This window comes from Chroicocephalus ridibundus, chromosome 22, assembly GCF_963924245.1.
Source record: "Chroicocephalus ridibundus chromosome 22, bChrRid1.1, whole genome shotgun sequence".
Taxonomy (NCBI): Eukaryota; Metazoa; Chordata; class Aves; order Charadriiformes; family Laridae; genus Chroicocephalus; species Chroicocephalus ridibundus.
In genome coordinates this window covers 2,973,806-2,993,048 of record NC_086305.1, presented here as the reverse complement: position 1 = coordinate 2,993,048, position 19,243 = coordinate 2,973,806, and the positions used below count along the sequence as shown (strand labels likewise).

The 19,243-nt window shown below is 46.2% G+C and overlaps 1 protein-coding gene across 1 annotated transcript; it reads left to right on the top strand.

Annotated features, from left to right (window-relative positions):
• Positions 1 to 108: 108 nt before the first annotated feature.
• Positions 109 to 18,853, top strand: SUGP1 (SURP and G-patch domain containing 1). The gene is made up of 14 exons (XM_063357918.1): positions 109 to 169; positions 451 to 622; positions 1,212 to 1,315; positions 1,748 to 1,975; positions 3,788 to 3,911; positions 4,382 to 4,485; positions 6,167 to 6,290; positions 8,130 to 8,632; positions 13,448 to 13,554; positions 14,216 to 14,393; positions 14,648 to 14,754; positions 15,606 to 15,751; positions 17,241 to 17,370; positions 17,908 to 18,853. Exons 1-14 carry the CDS (start codon positions 145 to 147, stop codon positions 17,932 to 17,934), a joined length of 2,079 nt encoding a protein of 692 aa, XP_063213988.1. The 5' UTR covers positions 109 to 144; the 3' UTR covers positions 17,935 to 18,853.
• The last annotated feature ends 390 nt before the right edge of the window (positions 18,854 to 19,243 follow it).

Below are 19,243 nucleotides of genomic sequence, written 5' to 3'. Positions count from 1 at the left end.
CGGAGCGGCCTCGCTGCGGAAGGAGGCGCGGGAGGGGAGGGGGAACCCCCCGCGGGACTACAACTCCCGGAGGGCTTTGCGGCAGAGCCGCCTCGCACCGCCCGCCCCGCCCGCCGCGGTGCATCGTGGGACGGGAGCTCCAAAATGGACAACCCCAGAGATGCGCCAGGTACCGCCGGTCCCGCCGCGCCCCCGGGCCCTGCCCCGCCGCCCCTGGGTCGCTGATCCCCCCCTCCCCGCTTCCCCCGTGGCCTGGTAACCGGCTGCAGCGCGGGAGTGGTGGCCTAGCGGGCCCGTCGGCCTCCCCGCCGCTGTGAGGGCAGTGAGCTGGGGTGGGGGGTGGGGAGGGGGGGGTGTGTGTGCCCGGGGCAGGGCCGCGGCATCGTCCCCCCCCGTCCCGGGGAGGCCCCGAAGGCTGCAGCTTTAATTCTTATCCCTCTCTTCCCTTAGGGAAAGCGAGCCGGTGGTTTGGGGTCGCGCAGTCCAAATCCGCCAAGACAAACGTGAATATTCTTCACCAGGAGGAGCTGATAGCGCAGAAAAAGAGAGAAATCGAGGCCAGGCTGGAGCAGCAAGCGAGGCAGAACTACCTGAGCATACAGCAGCTGCCTCTGTTGGGAGAGTACGTGTGAATTACGGTGCTTTTAGGCGTGAGCTTTGCTGGCAGAGACCAGGCATGAAACCGAAGAGATGAGCTGTACAAATCTCTGGTTCTCAGAGGCGAACACTGAGAGAGTTGAAATTGATAATTGAGTAAATGTTGGAATAGGGTAGTCGCACCTTAATTGATCTAGCCAGGTTTTTCAGACACTAGCGAGAACAGATTGGTGCTAACAGCAATCATATTTTTAACAGGATATTATTACACTTTTCTTCTGCTTCCTATTTGTTACCTTTCTTATAATTGCGACACCTAAGAGTTAATGCAATTCTCCAGCTAAATGCTTGCCTGAGATTCTTGGAAGCAGGGCGCATAACAGAGCGAGGTAGAAATCCTGTTTCAGCAGAGTAGTAAAGGAACCAGGTGGAGAGCGTGGGTAAATGCTGTAAGCAGCAGGCTGAATGGTTCTGCGTTTGAAAAGCAGGTGTGTTCTCAGCATTAGATGAGAGAAATTAATAATCATTAGTGTTTGTCTTGTTTTCTGTTCGCAATAAATGGGGAGCTGGGGAGGATGATGAGTACCATCACCGACTTTTCTTTTTCTATTCAGAGATGACGGTACTGACAATGAAGCCTGTGTTTCCAACAAGTTTGTTAATGATGGCAGTTTCCTCCAGCAGTTTCTCAAGCTGCAGAAGGAAAAGTCGAGTACTGGTAGGTCGACTTCTGAGAAACAGGAGGCCTGCCTTCTCCTGGTGATACCAGCTTTGTGTGAGCTGCCTCCATGTATGTTCGCTTTAGAAACCCTGCTATGAGCTGTTACTAGTACGAGTAAGTTCTAAAGCAACAATGACCCCTTTGAATTTGGATTAAAGTCTTTCTTCGAGATGCGATAGGGAGGTTTGCCCTCTTCCCCTATTTAGGTACTGCAAAGACAAGCATCTCTCTTCTAGCTTCAATCTCGCGTTGTAAAAATCATCACAGCTTTCCTTTCATTACACAGCTTTTACCAGTCAATGTCTTTAACTTACTCTGAAAATAACGGCCTGTTGCAGCTGTGTTACTGCCTGAGTTGTTATTTGTAACCGTCTGAGATTGAAACAGTAAGGATGCACAGGAATTATTCTCCCCTCATTCTTTTCTAAGAACCTCCCCCGAGTTCTACTAATAACTCAGCAAACGCTTCTGCATCAAACGTTGGGAAGAAACCTATGCTGTTTGGGAAGCGCCCCGGTCAGGTCCTGAGCAGCATGCTGCACCAAGCGAAGAACTACTCGCATTCCAAACAGAGCCCAGTCGTTAACCGCCTCAGTGTGTTTCAGTCGCCAGATGAAGATGAGGAGGAAGATTATGAGCAGTGGTTGGAAATTAAAGGTAAATGGCACCTTGTACTACATTGTTTGTTTTGGGGGGCAGGTCCCCCCTTACCTTAGTGATAGGAGTTGAGTGTGGGAAGAGGATTCCCTCAATGCTCTTCCCCAGTGGAGGGTTGGATTTTTTCTCCTTATGCTGTGGATTGATATTCTTAGCACAGTTCCTGTGTGCAGACTTCTGCCTCATGAAATATAAATGACAGCGGTTAATGCTGGTGGACTCCTCCAAACCAGCTGCAGCAGAAAACCCAAGGTCTGAATGCTGTTAGATATTAGTGATCCGGCCTGAGCCCGATACAGGAGATGGGTCACTCACTTTAGCTAGACTGGGTCTGTTTTGTGCCTAGAAGATTTATTTTCTTAGTTTTCAAGGCAAGTGCCTCACCAGTCTGTATATCCCTGTAAAAAATAATCTGTATAGAAGAAATATGTTCTGCTCTTAATGGAGCTTGATTGTTTGCTTAAGAATTCTGCTGTTGTACAATTGAAATCTGTTATGGCTAGTACCAAGTTCTCTGGAATCTATGTAGATATAATGCTTGTATTTAAAGTGGAATTCTAGTTTTTTAAATGATAGAAAACAAAAAGTCCTCAGTTTGGGTGTGGCTGTGCAGGGGGAAAAATTGTATGTGTTAATAAATAAGATTACATGTAAGGCATGGAACTATGAGCAGGTAAAAATCAAAGTTCCTGCCTCTCTTCAAAGTTTCATTAGTGAATCTCACCTCTAGGTCTTGCCTGCTTTAAGTAGGATGGAAAACCAGTGAAGGATATTGCAGCACTTAACCAAGTTTCTCTGGATAGCCTAGGTTAGGAAGCCAGAAGGCAGATTTGCTTAATAATCTGAATTTCATGCGTGTGTATTAATCAAGTATAAAATTAGATTGGAGTTGCTAAATAAGTCACACTAAGCTTTGTGTCATAATTTATTTCATTATAGGTTTACAAAACCGTGTCTAGCTATTTCTGGTGGGATTTATAAGAGCATAATCTTAGCCAGTCTGAACTTAAGCGTGAAATGCAGTACAGGATTGTGAGAAATAGCCATTGGTAGAATATGGACCCTTAATTTAAAGATTGTGGGTCTGAATCTAGTCTAGAGCAGTGTAGAGCGCTCTGTTCCTGTGTGCTCTTTGTTCAGCGCCCTACCCAAAATATCGTTGTCTAGACAAATGCCTGTGTTTAGTTCCTGTTGAATGTGTCCTGCATCAGCTCTGTAATCGCTCTCAGTGTTAGTGGGTTCCTTTCTTGGCACAGAAGCCAGAACAGTTCCTTGGAGACTGAGCTCTCTTCTTACCTCTGGTGGGATTCCCTCCAAGTGAGGGTTGAGACATGGGCATATGCCAGTCGGAAGAACTATATGCTCCAGCTACACAATCTGTCTCTGCTGTCTGGGTACAGAGCGATGTCTTGGGAGCTGGAATCTGTCACCTTTAGTGAGCAATGTGGTGGTTAAAAAAGACAAACCAAATTCCTGTTCCTCCCCATCGTGTGTTTTGTGTGGAGTAGAATTGTCAGAAGCAAACATGCTACAATTGAAGTTGCACCCTAAGCTGTGGTGATCCAAATCTTAGGCTTTTCCCTGTAGGAAAAATCTAGACAAACTATTAACTTCTACTAGGGGAGTGCAGAGGCTGAGACAGTAACCTAGGGATTGTAATTTGTACCGCTGTGTAAGACTGGGTCCCCCATTTCATCCTTTTTCTTCCCATTCCCGTTCTACTTTTGTCTGCCGCCGTGGTTCTTAGAAGTAATGTACCTGTTGCCTGTTTGGTGTGTGAGTTGAACCCCAGTACTGACAGCCTGCTTAAAGTTTTACCCCCAGAGGATGCGGAGACCCGGCAAGTGGTGGAAAAGCTGGCTAGGTTCGTGGCTGAAGGGGGACCAGAATTAGAGAAGGTCGCTATGGAAGACTACAAGGATAACCCAGCTTTTTCGTAAGTGTGGTGATAACTCTTCTCTTCCAAAGCAGAACGCTGTCTCTTTGTAGGAGAAAAACATCAGCCTTGTCTGTATAGTTCTTGTGAATATGTTTGGTTTAATTATCGTTTGGTGGATTCGAGCTTTGTTGCGAGTAATTTGGACTGGATCTCGGGACCGGTTGTGTCTCCCCTACCATTGACCCGCTGTGTGGCTGCGGACAGAGGGTTCCCTCCTGTATCAGGAGAGACCGTTATTTATTTCCCTTCAAGTGATGCAAAAAATTTGGATGCAAGTCCATAGATTAAAGCTATGTGTATTTACACATGCTGAAGACTTTGTAGTCCACATTTTAAATGCAATCTGAGTAATTTATCTATTTTTATTTTTTTGGCTTGAGCTGTTTATATCCCACACTATCAGTGTTTGTGAATACTTGTTGCTGATGCATGTTTTTTTGCCTTTTTTTCCTCCATCTCCACCCTAGGTTTTTGCATGATAAGAACAGCAGAGAATTCCTTTACTACAGAAAGAAAGTGGCAGAGATAAGAAAAGAGAATCAAAGTTCTCAGGCATCCTCTTCTCAGAAAGGTAATTAAGAGCGGGATCTGGAGAATATGAATTGAATAAGTCAAAATTGACTTCTTTACTCTCTGTAACTTCTTGTTAGGTCTGTTCTGGAAACAGTTGGAGTGGATATTCGGCTGTCAATCCACTACCTGTACATAAAACTTCAAAATGGAAGGAGACGGTGATCAAACATCACCATGATGGCGTCAAACTCTTGTGCCAAAATGGTTGTTTCCCAAGCCCAGAGCATGCTATGCCATGCTCTATGGAAGGGCTATTGAAAGAGATATCCCTTCTATTTCTCCAAAATCCTTAAAGTGAATGGAAATGATTCTCCATTGTGTGTGTTCTGGAAAGCGTTTCAGCCCTGAAAATGCATTTAGGAAAATTGTTTTTTGTCAAATGTTCTTATTTGATTTGTTATAAATGAAGATGATTTGGTTGTTGAACATAATCCCCATTTCTGCTGCTGCTTCCTTATCTGAAGCTTTTATTTTCTGCTTGGGACGTGAGTCCATGCAAGTTAAGGGACTGTGTTTTCAGGTGGGGAAAACAGCAGAAATGGGTGATCTGCCAACAGACAGGTGGTGTGAGCAGTGGAATCTGATTAACTGCGTTAAGAGAAGGAAATGATTTAGTGGGTGAAGTGTGGTCTGTGGGCCAGGCATTTATCGCTTCTTGTCCAGCCTGCGTGTGGCCCTGGCGAATCACTCAGCCTCTCTGTGTCAGCTTCTTTTGCTGAAGAAAGGAGCCTTAATGCAATTTAGCTGTCACGCTGATGAGTTAACAGCTCAGACATAATAAACTGTAGGCTGAAAGAACTTGTTACCAATATCAACTAACTGATACCACAGTTTGGAAGCTAAGCAGTATTATCCATACTTTACAGGTGTGCAATATTAAAGCAAGGAAAGGTTATGACTTGTCTATGGCTTATAATCGTGTCTTCTGCCTCCTGGTCCTGTGCCAGCACACTGGAGTACTGGCACTGGTACTGTGCAGGTAGCAAATGTCAGATAAGGCTGTCTGGCTAAATAACCTATTTGCCCGCCTCCTTACAAACATCAAATACGCTTGAAATATTAATGGTCAGAGCCTTCTCTGTGCCTTTGGACTAAGGCAGCAGTAGGCATCTCTTCCAGGTATGGATTGGTACTATTCCTTGGAGAATTTCCTCTGGCCTATGACCTTCCCCTAAAATGGCCAGCAGATGTGTGGTGACAGTAGGTACAAGTGAGATTACGGAGTGGCGTTAATTTGCTATTTTTTCTAATGCCTTCCCATTGCTCCTGGGGACGTCAGTGGCAAAGTCTTTGACTAGAGATGATTGTGAGTGCTGAGGTGTAACCCTTTGGAAAAGTGCCTGACACGGGGAAGAAACAAACTTCCTCTGCAGCAGAGAGAACAGTGTTTCTTCCGTCTTTGAAGACAAAAGCTGGTTTGTCTGTTAATCTGCTCTCATCTAGCTCCTGGCACAGAGGAAGCTGATGTGTGAATGGGCACTCCTCTGGTTACAAAGTTGTTGTACCGCCTTATGCAATATCATGTTTTTGTGATATAAACTCTATGATTGTTTTTGTGTAATGTTTCTAAAAATTAAACTCGACCTTTTGCCCTTATTCTGCTCTTGGGGTTCTTAGAACAGATAGGCTTTGACTGTTGCTTGTGTGAGTTGGGCCCAGTACTGACAGCCTGCTTAAAGTTTCACCCCCAGACGACGAAGAGACAAAGAACTCTGCTGAGAAACTGGCCAGGTTCATAGCAGACGGGGGTCCCGAGGTGGAAGCTATTGCCTTGCAGAACAACCGAGAGAACCATGCTTTCAGGTAAAGGAAGAAACCTGCTGCGGGGTGGAATGGCGGGGGGGTGGGGGGCGCTTTGATAGGTTTGGGTTTGGTTTTTTTGAAGGGGAAATAATAGGCAATCTTGTGATAAGTCAGAAGTTACAAAGGACAGTGCCCTGCTGTGCCTTTACGTTCTCAAGCTTCACAGTTTGAAGGAAGGCACAGAGAGAGGAGTCGATTGCTTCCCCCCAAATTAATTTATTACTTCCACCCTTCCTCCCCTGCTTTCGGTTCCAACGTGACAGTATATTTCTAACCTTTATACTTTTCCCTATAGCTATGTTTTGGTGTGGGCCCCCATCCACCACTCGTAGCGCTGCTGTCCAATTAATTTCCTGGGTTGCACTTTACAAAGCATCTTCACTAACGCACAGGTAGCGCTCCTTCACCATTAGGTTCCCCTTTGGAATATCTTTTTCAGCCTTTCCGATGTGAATTGTGCTCTTCAGTGCTCACTGGCAGCTGTTTAATGCCTCCCTTCGGTGTTCTGTGGCGTTATATGCCTCTACTTTGTGTTGTATTTTTCTGCTCTTACAAACAATTTGGTGCGTTCTCTGGAAATGAAGCGGGGCTCAGCAAGCCTTATTTTGTTGCTGATATTTTGGTGTTTTATTGGCTGCCTTCTGGCCCTCTGGGGTACTCCCTTTGTGTTGTGAATTACATTAGACAGATGTGCTAATATCTGAGCTGCTTCATTATTTACTTTAAAACACTGCTGTGATCCCACCTGAGCACGGTCAAGGTAAACGCTATCGCCTCTGTTAGGATTTCATCAGGTTTGTTGTAGGGAGGGTCCTGTGCTGCCCTCTGCTCGCTCCTGAAGCGATCCTTAGTGCTGTTATTCCAATGGAGGGGGATGCAACACCACACTTAGTGAGTTTTAAACACGTCCCAGAGCTGTTTGTGTTTGCCTGCGCATGTTGTGCAGGGGTAGATGGGAAAGGCCTATCATCTCCTATGTTTTCTTGTGGGAGCAGGCACTATCCTCCAGGAGATGTTATATCAGGTATTAAACTGCTCCTCTAAAAAGGGAAAATTGTAGAGGACTTAGGAATAGACAAGTGTTCTGTGTGAAGTATTTAAACTGGAGTGAGCCCAAAAAGATAACGTGTTTGTAACAAACATGACTGTATTGATTTTTTTTTTTTTGCGTAGCTGCTAGATTGAGGATTGTTCATGTTCTTCCCACAGAGACTAAGGAGTTTTATTTTACCCAGAAGGTCAGAGATGCCTATTTCTGGAAGGGGTAGCAAATAAAGCAATGTTTTTCTGGTGTATGAGGGAACAGAAGGCGGAGTCATGGGGTAATTAAGCAGACTGGTAATGTCAATGCTTCCAGCTTGAATAGAGGGCTGGGAGCAGTTTCTTTAGGCAGTGGTTTGGTGTTCCCATTAGTAAGACCGGAATGTTTGTTTTCTCCTGTGAACTGAAACCTGACATGTTGGAGCCCTTTTGCTTTTTCCAAACGTGTTCTGGAAGGCAGGTGAATTTCTGGGGGAGGACCTTGCATTTCCACAAATGTAACATGATCCTTTTTAGTCCTGTGTGTTTGTTTGGCACCAAAAATAGCTGTGGTTTGCTCGTGAATGGGAAATAACGCTTCCTAATCCCAAAGGCTTGCAGCCTACCTTGCAAGAGCACGCAGAGCCTGCGTTGCACGGACGTACACACAGGATGGTGCTGGAGAGCAAGGAGTGTGTGGGAAGGCGAGTTGTGCAAGAGCATTGCAGGAAAGAAAAGCCCTGGCCAAGCTGTGCTGTACCCAACCCCTGCATATGGCTGTTACATCGAAACTTTTTCTTCTTTTTTATTTCTGTATAGGTTTTTATATGAACCAAACAGCAAAGGCTACAAGTATTACCGGCAGAAGCTGGAGGAGTTCCGTAAGGCCAAAAGCAGCACTGCCTGTGCCCCCTTGCCTGTAGAGCCCAGTCTGAAAAGGAAGACCAGTCCTGAGGCATCACCGTCGCCTTTGTGCTTACCGTCTTTGCCCTTGCCCTCTCCTCTGCCCTTGCCCTTGCCCGTTCCCTCTCCTCTGCCCTTGCCCTTGCCCTTGCCCGTTCCCTCTCCTCTGCCCTCGCCCTTGCCTGTTCCTTCGCCCCTGCCTGTTCCCTTGCCCGTGCCCTCATCCTTGCCCTCACCTTCACCATCATCCTCTACGACTCCACCTGATCAGACGGCTACAACTACTGCTGCAACAACAACTACAGCTACAGGCACTACTAAAAAGAAGCGGAAGAGCAGGTGGGGGCCAGAGGAGGACAAGGTTGAATTGCCCCTCCCACAGCTTGTCCAACAGCTGGATTCTCCCTCCCCTCTTTCAGGTGAGTGGGTCTGTATATTGTGTTGAATAACTGCTTTTCCTGGGGAGTCCATTCTGCCTTAGCCCAGCTGGCTTTGTAAACAGAAAGCCCGACACGTCTACCTCTTGTTGTAATCTCTGTGGTTGCCAGCCCCCTATCTTTCAGCTAGGTCTAGCAGCTAACTCTCCCCTGCGTGGAAACCCAGATAAACCACTTTATCTCGCTGACACCAGGGATTGGATCTTATCGTTCTCCAGCTGTATCTAAAACCCTGCTGTGCTATAGCTCATTACAGCCTCAGCCTCTACACTATTTAGGGCTATTTCACTTCAGGAAGAGAGTCTGTCAGAAAACAAATATCAAAGGCTGAACTGTGCTTATTCCCCATGGTAGGATGAAATCCCTGGGCGGCACTTCCATCTCGCTCTGACTGATCAGAAGGTTAAATGGGAAAAGCTGTTCCCCAAATGCCAGCAGACGCAAGGATAACTTCCAGTTCCAATTTATACCCATTTCAGTTCCTTTGATGATAGACGGGGTTCGCAGTCCTCAGCCAGCATTGAGGCTCATGCTGCTGTTACTTCACCTGCCAAGTTCACCCAGGGGCTGCAGCTCTCTTCGAGGGCTGGAAGATAATTCTTCCAGTCGAAGCACTTCTAGGGAGCTCTCGGAGGTTGAACTCTGGTGGCCCATCTGTGCGTGTGCAGATCAGTAATTAGGCAGGCGGTTAGAGATGCATACAAAAACTGAGTCACTCAAGGACAACAGGTGAATGCAGATATTTAAGATGGCATCTCTGAGTCCTTTGCCCAATTAGCGTGGTGCAGGGAAAGGATGTGAAAAGGAGAAAGAGAAGATGTGAGGCATTGGTGTTGGCAAACTGAGAGAATTAATAGTATGAGGCTGGAGTCACAGGAATAGTAATAAGTACCTGTCTCAATAAGGACCTTTTTCAAAAAGCAATAGCAGAACAGATGAAGTGGGACAAGTAATAGAAAACAAGCTATAATTTTCTGAGCTGCAGGGTGAGACCACAGATAATTTTCAAGCCATGGTCATCCTGTACAGTTCATTGCTCTGGCAAGTCTGTGGGTCTTCTGCTTTGGCTGGATTTTAGAGGAGATAATTGCTCAGCCGCTAATAGCTTTGATTGTTAGGCTGGGGTAAGACATAGGATTGGCCTATGTGCTGTGGGGTCTGTTGATTCTGTGGAGGTCAGGAAGGAAGGACTCTGTCTCCTAATCCAGCACTTCGAATGTAGGTGAAGAGAAGTTCCTATGTAATTCCATCTTCTGATCACAGCGCTGTGCAGAAGTCTTGGCTCTACATCTCACATGTACAGGACGAGATACCAGCACGGATGGCTTCTTCATTTGACCTTGAGTTGCTGCTCATAGTAAGGCAGAAATCAGATGCAAAAGCGTTTCCTGATTTTGTACCTCTAGAGTATTTTTTTTTTCCTTGCAGACAGTAATGAAGCTTCTATGATGAAGCTGGGCAGGCACTATCAAAACAAGCATCAGATTCCGTCTTAATACCTCCTGCTGCAGTGGGGGGGCTGCAAGGGTATCCATGTGCTCATTCCAGCATGCTTCCTGCTGAAATCTCCCTTGGCTCTTTCAGCCTCCCCTTAATTAGACAGAGACATGCTCCTTGTGTTCACGCTCACTTTCTGCAGGGCTTTGTGTCAAGTAGAAGAAAAGGACAGCAAACAATTTGCCAGGCATAACAAATCAACCGTTAATGCGCTGTTAATGCTCTGCAGGGGGAAGGATTTTTTTTTTTATCAGTTCAGATGGACTAATCCCTTTTTAGAATTGACATCTTCAACCTGACAGGTGAAGAGAATTCCAGATGACACCCCTGGTCCTGTGGAAGGTTAGAGTTGCACAGTACGCTTTGGTACCGAAGTATCTATGTCTTAGTCCTTTATCCTTAGCAATTGTTTTGGATTTAGTAGAGGACTGTTCTCATTCTTTTCCTGTCTTCTCTTAGTAATAAATCAGTATCGTGGAAAGGAGAAAGTGTAGCCCTTTTGGACAGAAACAAATTCCTCTTAAGTGTATTTGTATCAAAACACTTTACTGCAGGGACTAATACATCTGGAAAGCTGAACAGAGCAGAGATACTGTGATTAGTGTACTCTGTGGGCTAATGGGAAATTACAGGCTGTCATTAGAATTTGCTGAAACCTAATAAGGGATTGGTTTGGGACTGATTAGCTTTAATTGAGTAAGATCTTCAGACTTAGGAAGCAAAAAAAACCAGGCACTTCTGTATTGGGGTTTCTCCTGCTGTCCTTAAAGGACGTTCACTCCTCTTGTAACAAGCTCCTCTTTGGGCATGTGGGAAAGGGATAAACCTTCAGGTAGTCTTCTGCCAATGCTGCAGATAGACTGCACCATTAACCCTGTAGGCAAAGCTGATGTCATTCAAGGCAAAAAAAAAAAAAAAAGTCTTTTTCCCAGGCCTGCTGAACATGACTGAGAAGCAACTCCTTATCTTTTGGTTGGTGTTTGCCTGGTGCTAGACCAGTGTAAGAAACTTGCGAATCTTATCTATTTTTATGCAAATTCCTTGACTGATCTTATTTATGAATAGACTTTTCTATCTTCAGGTGTGGGCTGGGGGTGGAGCTTCACTTTTTCTGTCCGCTTTGCCTCTGTTGTGATACTTTGGGCCAAGCCTACAAAAATATCCCCCAGAGCTAAATTTCTGCGGTGACTTTCAGCATCTCTCAGCATAAAGTCTGTGAGGTACCAGAACGGTCAGACCAAACCAGATGTAGTTTTAGCACAAGAAGGAGCAGTGGCATATGCTTTCTGGGAACTAAAAGAAGATGGTACAGCCTCACCTTTCTCCTTTAAGGTGGTTATAGATGCTGGCAAGCCACCAGCTCGCGGGGCCTCTAGAGCCATGCCTGGCTCTTAGCCTGAGTGTTTATGCAATTCAGAACTAAGCCAAAGAGCTGCTGACCTCTGTGAAGGGCAGAGAGTCTTCCTCGGTGCATTCAGCGAAAGCTTTCCCATGCCCTGAGATAGGAGGTGAATCTTTCACTGGGGCTGATGCTGAAGTGCCCCAGTCTCACATAACGTTCGGGGCCAGATTCTTCTTTCCGTGGAACAGGCGTAGTGTGTTCATGAAAACCGTCTCCAAATCTCAGTGCTCTCCGAGACAAAAATTGGGCAGTTTATCAATAATAGATAGGTTTATTTTCCTATTCGTTCTTATTTCTTGGGAGCTGAAAGTGCATATCCTAGCACCAAGCCTAGTGTCACACGGCTTCTTGCTTCCCTTCTCTCGGAAAACCTCTTGCAGTGTTTTACATAACTCTTCCTGCAGAGTTGACTCCCGGCGCGAATGTGCAGAGGCTGTAGCTGTGCGAGGGAGGGTGGATGCTCTGGTTTATGTTCTCCTCGGGAGGCTGGAGTTAAGGAAACCGCTTTCCAATCCTGGCGTGCTCAGCCGAAAGCATGCGGGGAAAGGAGGGGAGATAAGAGTGCTCAGATCAATTGCCCTGAGTGCGAATAAGAGGAAGGGAGAAGACGACCCCTGGGGCCTAATTAGCATGCTGTATAGACATTGGGTGTCATGAACAATGATCTTATTATTATCGGGCTTCATAATTAATAGATAATGAATAATTAATGAAGCATCATTTAACTGTAGTCTGGACTTACATTCAAATGGAGGTTTTTGCAGTCATTAGGAAGAAATCCTTTTCCTTGTATTGAAAAATGCAGCACTCTTTCAAGTGCGGTTGTGTGTCTTCTTTTAATCCCTTAAATATTTAACTGTTGGGATCTTAGCTCGGAGGTGCTTCAGAGGGGAGCTGCCAGCCCTGTTACATATCTACGAACCAAGTTTGCAAGGCAATCTCCCTTGTAAATCTCTCTTTTTGCAGCCCCAGCAATGTTTCTATTACTTTCTTTCATGGTGTAGCAATTACAAGTAGGCTTCCTTTCCCCCCCCTTTCCTTTAACTCGCCCTTTGAACTTAGAGTGTCATTTTAAATCAGTAGGTGCCCTGCCCAGATAACGTTAATGTCTAATTTCAGAGCTTATCTGATAAAACAGCAAAAATCATTCCGAAGGAGGAGCATCCAAAAGGGAATGCTGGAGAAAAAGGAGGGTACATCAATGGGATTGTCAAGCAGAGACTTAAAGTGCCCCCTCTTTGAAAGCAGCGGCAACATCCCCGGCAATGCTGCTCTTGAGCCTGTAGATTAGAAACTAAAATCTCCTTGGGGAATGGCAACTTCCAAAAGCAGCATAATGCTCATGTCTTTATTCTAATGTGGTCATTTGCTTTTCATTTTGAATGAAGTAGCTGTTTACATAGTAATCAGGAGACACTTACGTGTGCAGATTGGGCAATATGCTGACAGGCTCAGATCTGCTTGTGACTCAGTTCTGAATAATTAAGTATCGCTCTTCGCAATGGCTGGGGTTCATGAGGTTCATGAGGAAGCCTTATGAAGAGAATTAATCTTAAAGAGGAATGATTTTTAAAGCATGGTGTAGCAGATTGCCATGCAGCGTGACCTCTGAGGATGCGAGAGGCGGTTTGCAAGTCTGCTAACGTGGTATGGGCAGAGCCGTGGACCAGGGGGAGGGAATTCTCTGAGCTGGCTGGAGAAGGAGGTGCGACCCGGTGGCTCTTCCTGCTCCTCTGGTTCCTAAATCCTACCAGGCAGTTGTTATTCAGTTAGGCGTCTCGATGCTTGGAACCATGAAGTAAGTGTAAAACTTCATGTGGGGATCTTGAGATACGGTTTCGCTGGTCTCAACAGCTGTCTCAGATTTTTGAAAGTCTTTTAACATGTGCTTGTTACAGTTCAGGACCTCAAGGGTCTTGGTTATGAAAAAGGGAAACCGGTTGGTTTGGTGGGCGTGACAGAGCTCTCCGAAGCCCAGAAGAAGCAGCTGAAGGAGCAGCAGGAGGTAATGCCCTGAAATGATTTCCAAATTCATTTGTGTACCAGCATATTGCGTCGCAACATGGCCGGGTTAGCTGGGAAAATGGAGGTGGAGATAGCAAAGAAACTTTCCCAGTGGCCCACAAATAAATCTCGAGGATTTGTGCTGAATGCCTAAGAATCATGTGGTGCTGCAGTCAGCAGAAATATTAGAGGACTTTGGGGAATATGAATTAAGGCGGCCAATTGCTGTCCTACCGAACTAAAACCCAAAATCTATAAGGTCTGTTGTGTCACATCTGCAGCTGCTTATGTGTTGCTCCAGCAGCGGGGAGAAGGTGAGTGATTACTTGCAAGTTTTGGGGGGGGATGAAAGCAGAATTAGCTTTTGTGAGACCGTGAGGGGGATGTTTAAACTGTGTGGGGCTGCTCAGATGGCAGCAGTCCTCAGTGTTCATAGCAAGGTACTTCTGTCGGAAGAACCAGCACATAATGCTCCTGTTTGATCTGCGAAGGGAGCGGAGCAGATCAAACAGCAGCGCTGCCTGGTGGGATTTGTAGTTGTCATAACCCGTATTCTGTACCGCAGCTGGGCGGGTGCGGGCTCTGCCGCAGAACTCTGTGGCAGACCCTGCTCCTGGGAACGGGTTGTTTTATTGAGTGCGCTGTTGCATCTCTTCCCTCAGATGCAGCAGATGTATGATATGATCATGAAGCACAAGCGAGCCATGCAGGAGATGCAGATGATGTGGGAAAAGGCAATTCAGCAGCACCAACATGGCTACGACAGCGATGAAGAGGTGGACAGTGAGCTGGGAACGTGGGAGCACCAGCTTCGACGCATGGAGATGGACAAGACGCGAGGTGTGTAGGGAGCTGCCACGCAAGTCTTGCTCTGTGGTTGCCCAGAGGCCTCCAGAGGGAGATGTCTGAGATCACGTTGGCGTTGGGAGCTGCAGGGTCACTTTTCACTGGTCTGTGCCATGGCTTCCCTGCCTGTTGAGTGGAGATAATAACCCTCTGTTGCTGGGAGGCTTTATGCTTCACAAACCCGCTGAAATTCCGAGTCAAAGAACGCTGCCTTATTGCTGGTTTCTCTCATCTGTGCTCTTGGGCAGAGTGGGCGGAGCAGCTGACCCAGATGGGCAGAGGGAAACATTTCATCGGAGACTTTCTTCCACCTGACGAGCTGGAGAAGTTCATGGAGACGTTCAAGGCATTGAAGGTGAAATAGCGGACACTTCGCAGGGCGGTGGCAGTGCTTCAGGCTCATCCCGTAGCAGGGAGGGAGAGATCTCAAGCGTGCTTGGCCCCTTTTCACAGCAGTTAGCTACCTTGCAGCCTTCAGGCACTTCTGCCGGGACCTCTGTTGCGTCTGGAGGAAACAAGGGGTCAGGTTTTTTGCTCTTTGCAGAGAAATGGCTGTAGCAAATTAGAGAACAGACAATTGGGCCAGTATTTGGGGGCTTGCTGAAATTACAGACAAACATCTCGGACTCCCCACCATTTGTCTGCAGTTCCTGTTTCGAGTAAGTGGTTGCTGATGCCAAGCAAGGAAAACTTGCGGTTTTTATTCAGTGAAAAAGTGAAAAATAAAGTGAATAAAAAAGTGAAAATAAAAAGCCTGCAAAAAGCTTATGCAAAGCACTTCAATACCTGCCAATTCTTCCTAAACTGTAGAACTTCTTCGTGCTGGCACATCCCTCATAATGTTTTCGTGTAACCAGCAAGGGGTCTGACGTTCCCTGGAGATCCTGGCTTAAATAAGAACCGTATCTGAAGCTTGATCCAGTGAGCAATTTTAAATTCAGGAGCTAAATATTTCTCAGCTTAATCTCGCAGTAGCATTCCCTGCTTCTTGCAGATTATGTTATAGGGCTGCGCAGTGCTTTATCATTTACCCACTTTCTTCTCTGTGGTGTTGCAGAACTGGAATCCCAAGAAGTCATGCTAGTTATTAATTGTTTGCCAGAACCGTCCTAACTTTGAGTAGCTGAAGCTGGTTTTCCCCTCCTCTGACCCACAAAGGTGGGTGCATATAAAAAATAACCAACGCTACCTTTTGTGTCTCTGCAGGAAGGACGGGAGCCCGATTATTCTGAATACAAAGAGTTCAAACTGACTGTGGAAAACATAGGTTATCAAATGCTAATGAAGATGGGCTGGAAGGAAGGCGAGGGACTTGGCTCCGACGGACAGGGGATTAAAAACCCCGTCAGCAAGTAAGCAGAATTCTCCTACTATTGATTTAGTCCTTTCCTCTTGGGCTGGTAATTGATGCTCCGGTAGCCTACTGGAAGCAGCTGCGGTGAATGTGACTGTAATTCATCCCTTGAACAGAATATGGAATCCTCGCAGGAAAGGAGAAAAACGGGTTCTGATTTCTTTGGGGTTCCCTCCCCCCAAGGCCTGGGGTTGTTACTTTATCTCAGGCAGGAGGTATGATCTGAGCCAACAGTATTTTGTTTCTAGTCTCAGTTTGTGTCGTGTGCTCTTCTGAGAGGTGCCTTCTCCCCAGTTTCCCCATCTATAAAATGAAGATACTTGGCTGCGCTTCGCCTCTCCCAGGGCATGGGAGGATTAAGTCATGTCTTTAAAGTCATAAACTTATTGAAGTATTAAAGAACATGCCTTTTGCATCTGAAGCGCTGTTGGTGCCTGCTGGCTAATCCCCGGTGTGCTGTGGGTGAAAGGCGATTACTAGTACTGCTGCAGCTCGACCCGTGTCTGAAAGATGTTTCAGTCCAGATCAGAGCTTTGTGCGTGATCATGAAACAGTCTTGACGTCACCCTTTGGCACAGAAGTTTTGTGATTTGATCACGCTTTGTGTATAATAAAGCTTTATGAGAGTTCTCTCCAAAAATAGATGAGCATCTCTTTTTAGGTAGATCATCTGGTGGTAACATATGCTGAACTTCAAAACCAAATATTGGGGATAGGAAATACTCTGAATTGTTTTTTAGCGTTAGATCTTTTTAGAAATATCAGTTGCTTGTTTACCGCACAATAGAAAGTATCTCTACAAAGCACTTCTGCTCCTCTTTCGCAAGACGATCTCTCTGGCAACATGTTTATTGGTTCAAAGAAGTCCTGTGATAAAAAATCGCTGTAATCAAAACAGCAAGGCTTACAGACAACAGCAGGAAGGCAGTTACTGTCCATCACCGGGTTGGACAAGGGTTGTGATTTGCTTGGGATCTGCTATCTCCGGTGTTCTCAGAATGGGTAAGAAGGTGCTACTGTAGATGGAAAGGAATTGCTTCCACTTCTGGACTGTTCTGGAGTGAAGGAACAGGAGGCAGGCACATTGTTTAACAGTTCCGTGTACCTCCAGTCAGCGCGGTACAAATCAACGCATTTGATTGCCAAAAGTTGGTCTGCCAGTCAGAGCGCCATTCAGCAGGGAGGCGTCCAAAGCATAGATGGTATTTCTGGTCTGGCTGTAAAAGGCTAAGCAAATATATGTTGACACCACTGCTTCATCTAACAATAGCAAGCCTCATTGATTTGGAAGGGCAACGTAGAAACGTGGCAAATGCAATAAGCTGCTGGGTATTAGCTGTCCGTCTCGAGGCAGCGCGCTCTGTGTGAGGATGCCCAGTGCTCCCTGGTGCTTGTTCCCTGGGCTCTGAGCAGGTATTTCTGGGGAAGAGGAAGGTGATCTGTCACATCGCCTTACCTCGGAGCCTTTGTGTCCTCTTTCCAAACAGGGGAACTACTGCTGTGGACGGAGCTGGTTTTGGCATCGATCGTCCCGCCGAGCTGACCAAGGAGGATGATGAGTACGAGGCATTCCGTAAGCGAATGATGCTCGCCTACCGCTTCCGACCAAATCCATTGGTAAGTGCTTCCGAAACCAGAGCAGACCCAGTGACAAATCCATTGAGGCTTCTGTGCGTGTCTTGGAAGGGTGGGAGTGTTTCTAGCGCTTTGCCAAGAGAGCGAATGCTGGGAAAGTTTCTCTTTGACTCTGTTCTCATGCTGAAGCAGATTATCACTGCCAAAACATCCATGGATGCGCCATTTTCCTTGCTGTGATTGCTTTTAATACAAAAGCCCGATTTTAATTTTAGCTGGTACGTACAAAGTATAGACTCTGCGCACAAAGGAAGCAGATGGATTGTCCATGAATTCATGGTTTATTTTGAATAATTGTTTCCCTGGTTGCCAAAGGCTTGTAAGTTTGCATTTGCCTCTGTTACATTGAGCATGCCAACACACCTAGAAAGCCGCATTTGTAATTTTTGATGGGAAACCTCAGGTTTCACTGTCAAGAAATGTCATGTTTCAGTGGCTTTTTCGGATAATTAAGCTCAGATGCTCATTGTTCTACGAAGACAGCAATTCTGATTAATTTTCTCTTGTTATTCCCCACAGAACAATCCGCGACGACCTTACTACTGAGAATGTTTTTGGGACAATGTATTTTCAAAACAATTGTAACTTTACTGTGAAATGTTATGAAACTGCGTTATCATTCTCTTATTTGCTAATATTGTAAAACTTAATGGAAGTCACAGTTGCCATCTCTTGCCCCGAAGAGGGGCCTGCGAGCCCACTCACTGCACGCTCGAGTGTCATGACAGCCGCGTGGTGACGAGGCCTGGGTGGTGTGCGGAGAGGAGAGCGGAGAGGTGAGAGCGGAGATCTTTACGCGGTGCCCTGCCGACGGCGGAAGGGGAGCACCAAAGATACCAGTGGGAATAGTTCAGGGACTCCATTCGTGTTTAGCTCAGTGCCATGTTACAAGAAATGCATTTTTTTTTTTTTTTTTTTTGCCTGACGGCAGATCCTCTGTCATTCAGATCTGCAGCTTGTGCTGCTCTGGGGTTTGGGTGGGTTTTTTGTTTAGTTTCTTTTTTTTTTAATTGCAAATACAACAAGGGACTGTCTCTGACCCAGCTTTTGGGGCGGCTGTTCTGTCAGGCTATTGTTCCCTGAAGAACTGGGTTCTGATGGTGTCATGAAGCCGAAATCATAGTCTGACCTTCAAGTGACGTTGGAAAACCAGTGCCTAGGTGGTTTACCTCTGCCCTGTGGAAGACGAGGCATGGATCGGTGTGGGGCACGGCCGCAAGGCTTGAGGGGCGCAGGGCAAGCTCGTTCTTGAACTCTTAAGTTTCTTGGTTTCTTGAACACTAAGTTCACCCCCAGCTTCCTAGAGACTCGCTCACACTTTCTGTGGATTGGGGTGACGAAGAACCGAACCTCCAAACACATTTTGTCGAAGGCCATTTGGATTTTGTTGTCATAAGAAGACCCTCTACGAATACAAATTTTCCTTGTTCAGTCTGTAAATAAAATAAAACTCATTTGTTCCTTAGTTTTAATCGCTGAATTTTTGGAAAGGGTGGTTCTACTGTGGGTTTTCATAGGCTGAAAGACTGTTCCAGATCTCCTTCCTTCCAAGCATCTTAGAGAAAATGGGTTGAGGTTGGTCGGTTTGGTTTCTTTTGCGTTTGTTTTCCCTCAGTCCGAATAACTTGGTGTGTTGATTCTCTTTTGTTAACTTTTCTTAACAACCTAGGGTCAAGGACTTGGCTCTCAATAAAAATGCTTGAAACGGTAAATGCGGTAGGGCTTCATTCTGAGAAAAAATCAAAGCCCGAGAGCACCTTGTGAACACACGGAGCTGGGCGGCTCCTGGGTGCCGGCACATTCCGTACAGTCGCCACAGCTCCTGCAGGGGGATGCTGTGCTTGGGCTGGCTCAT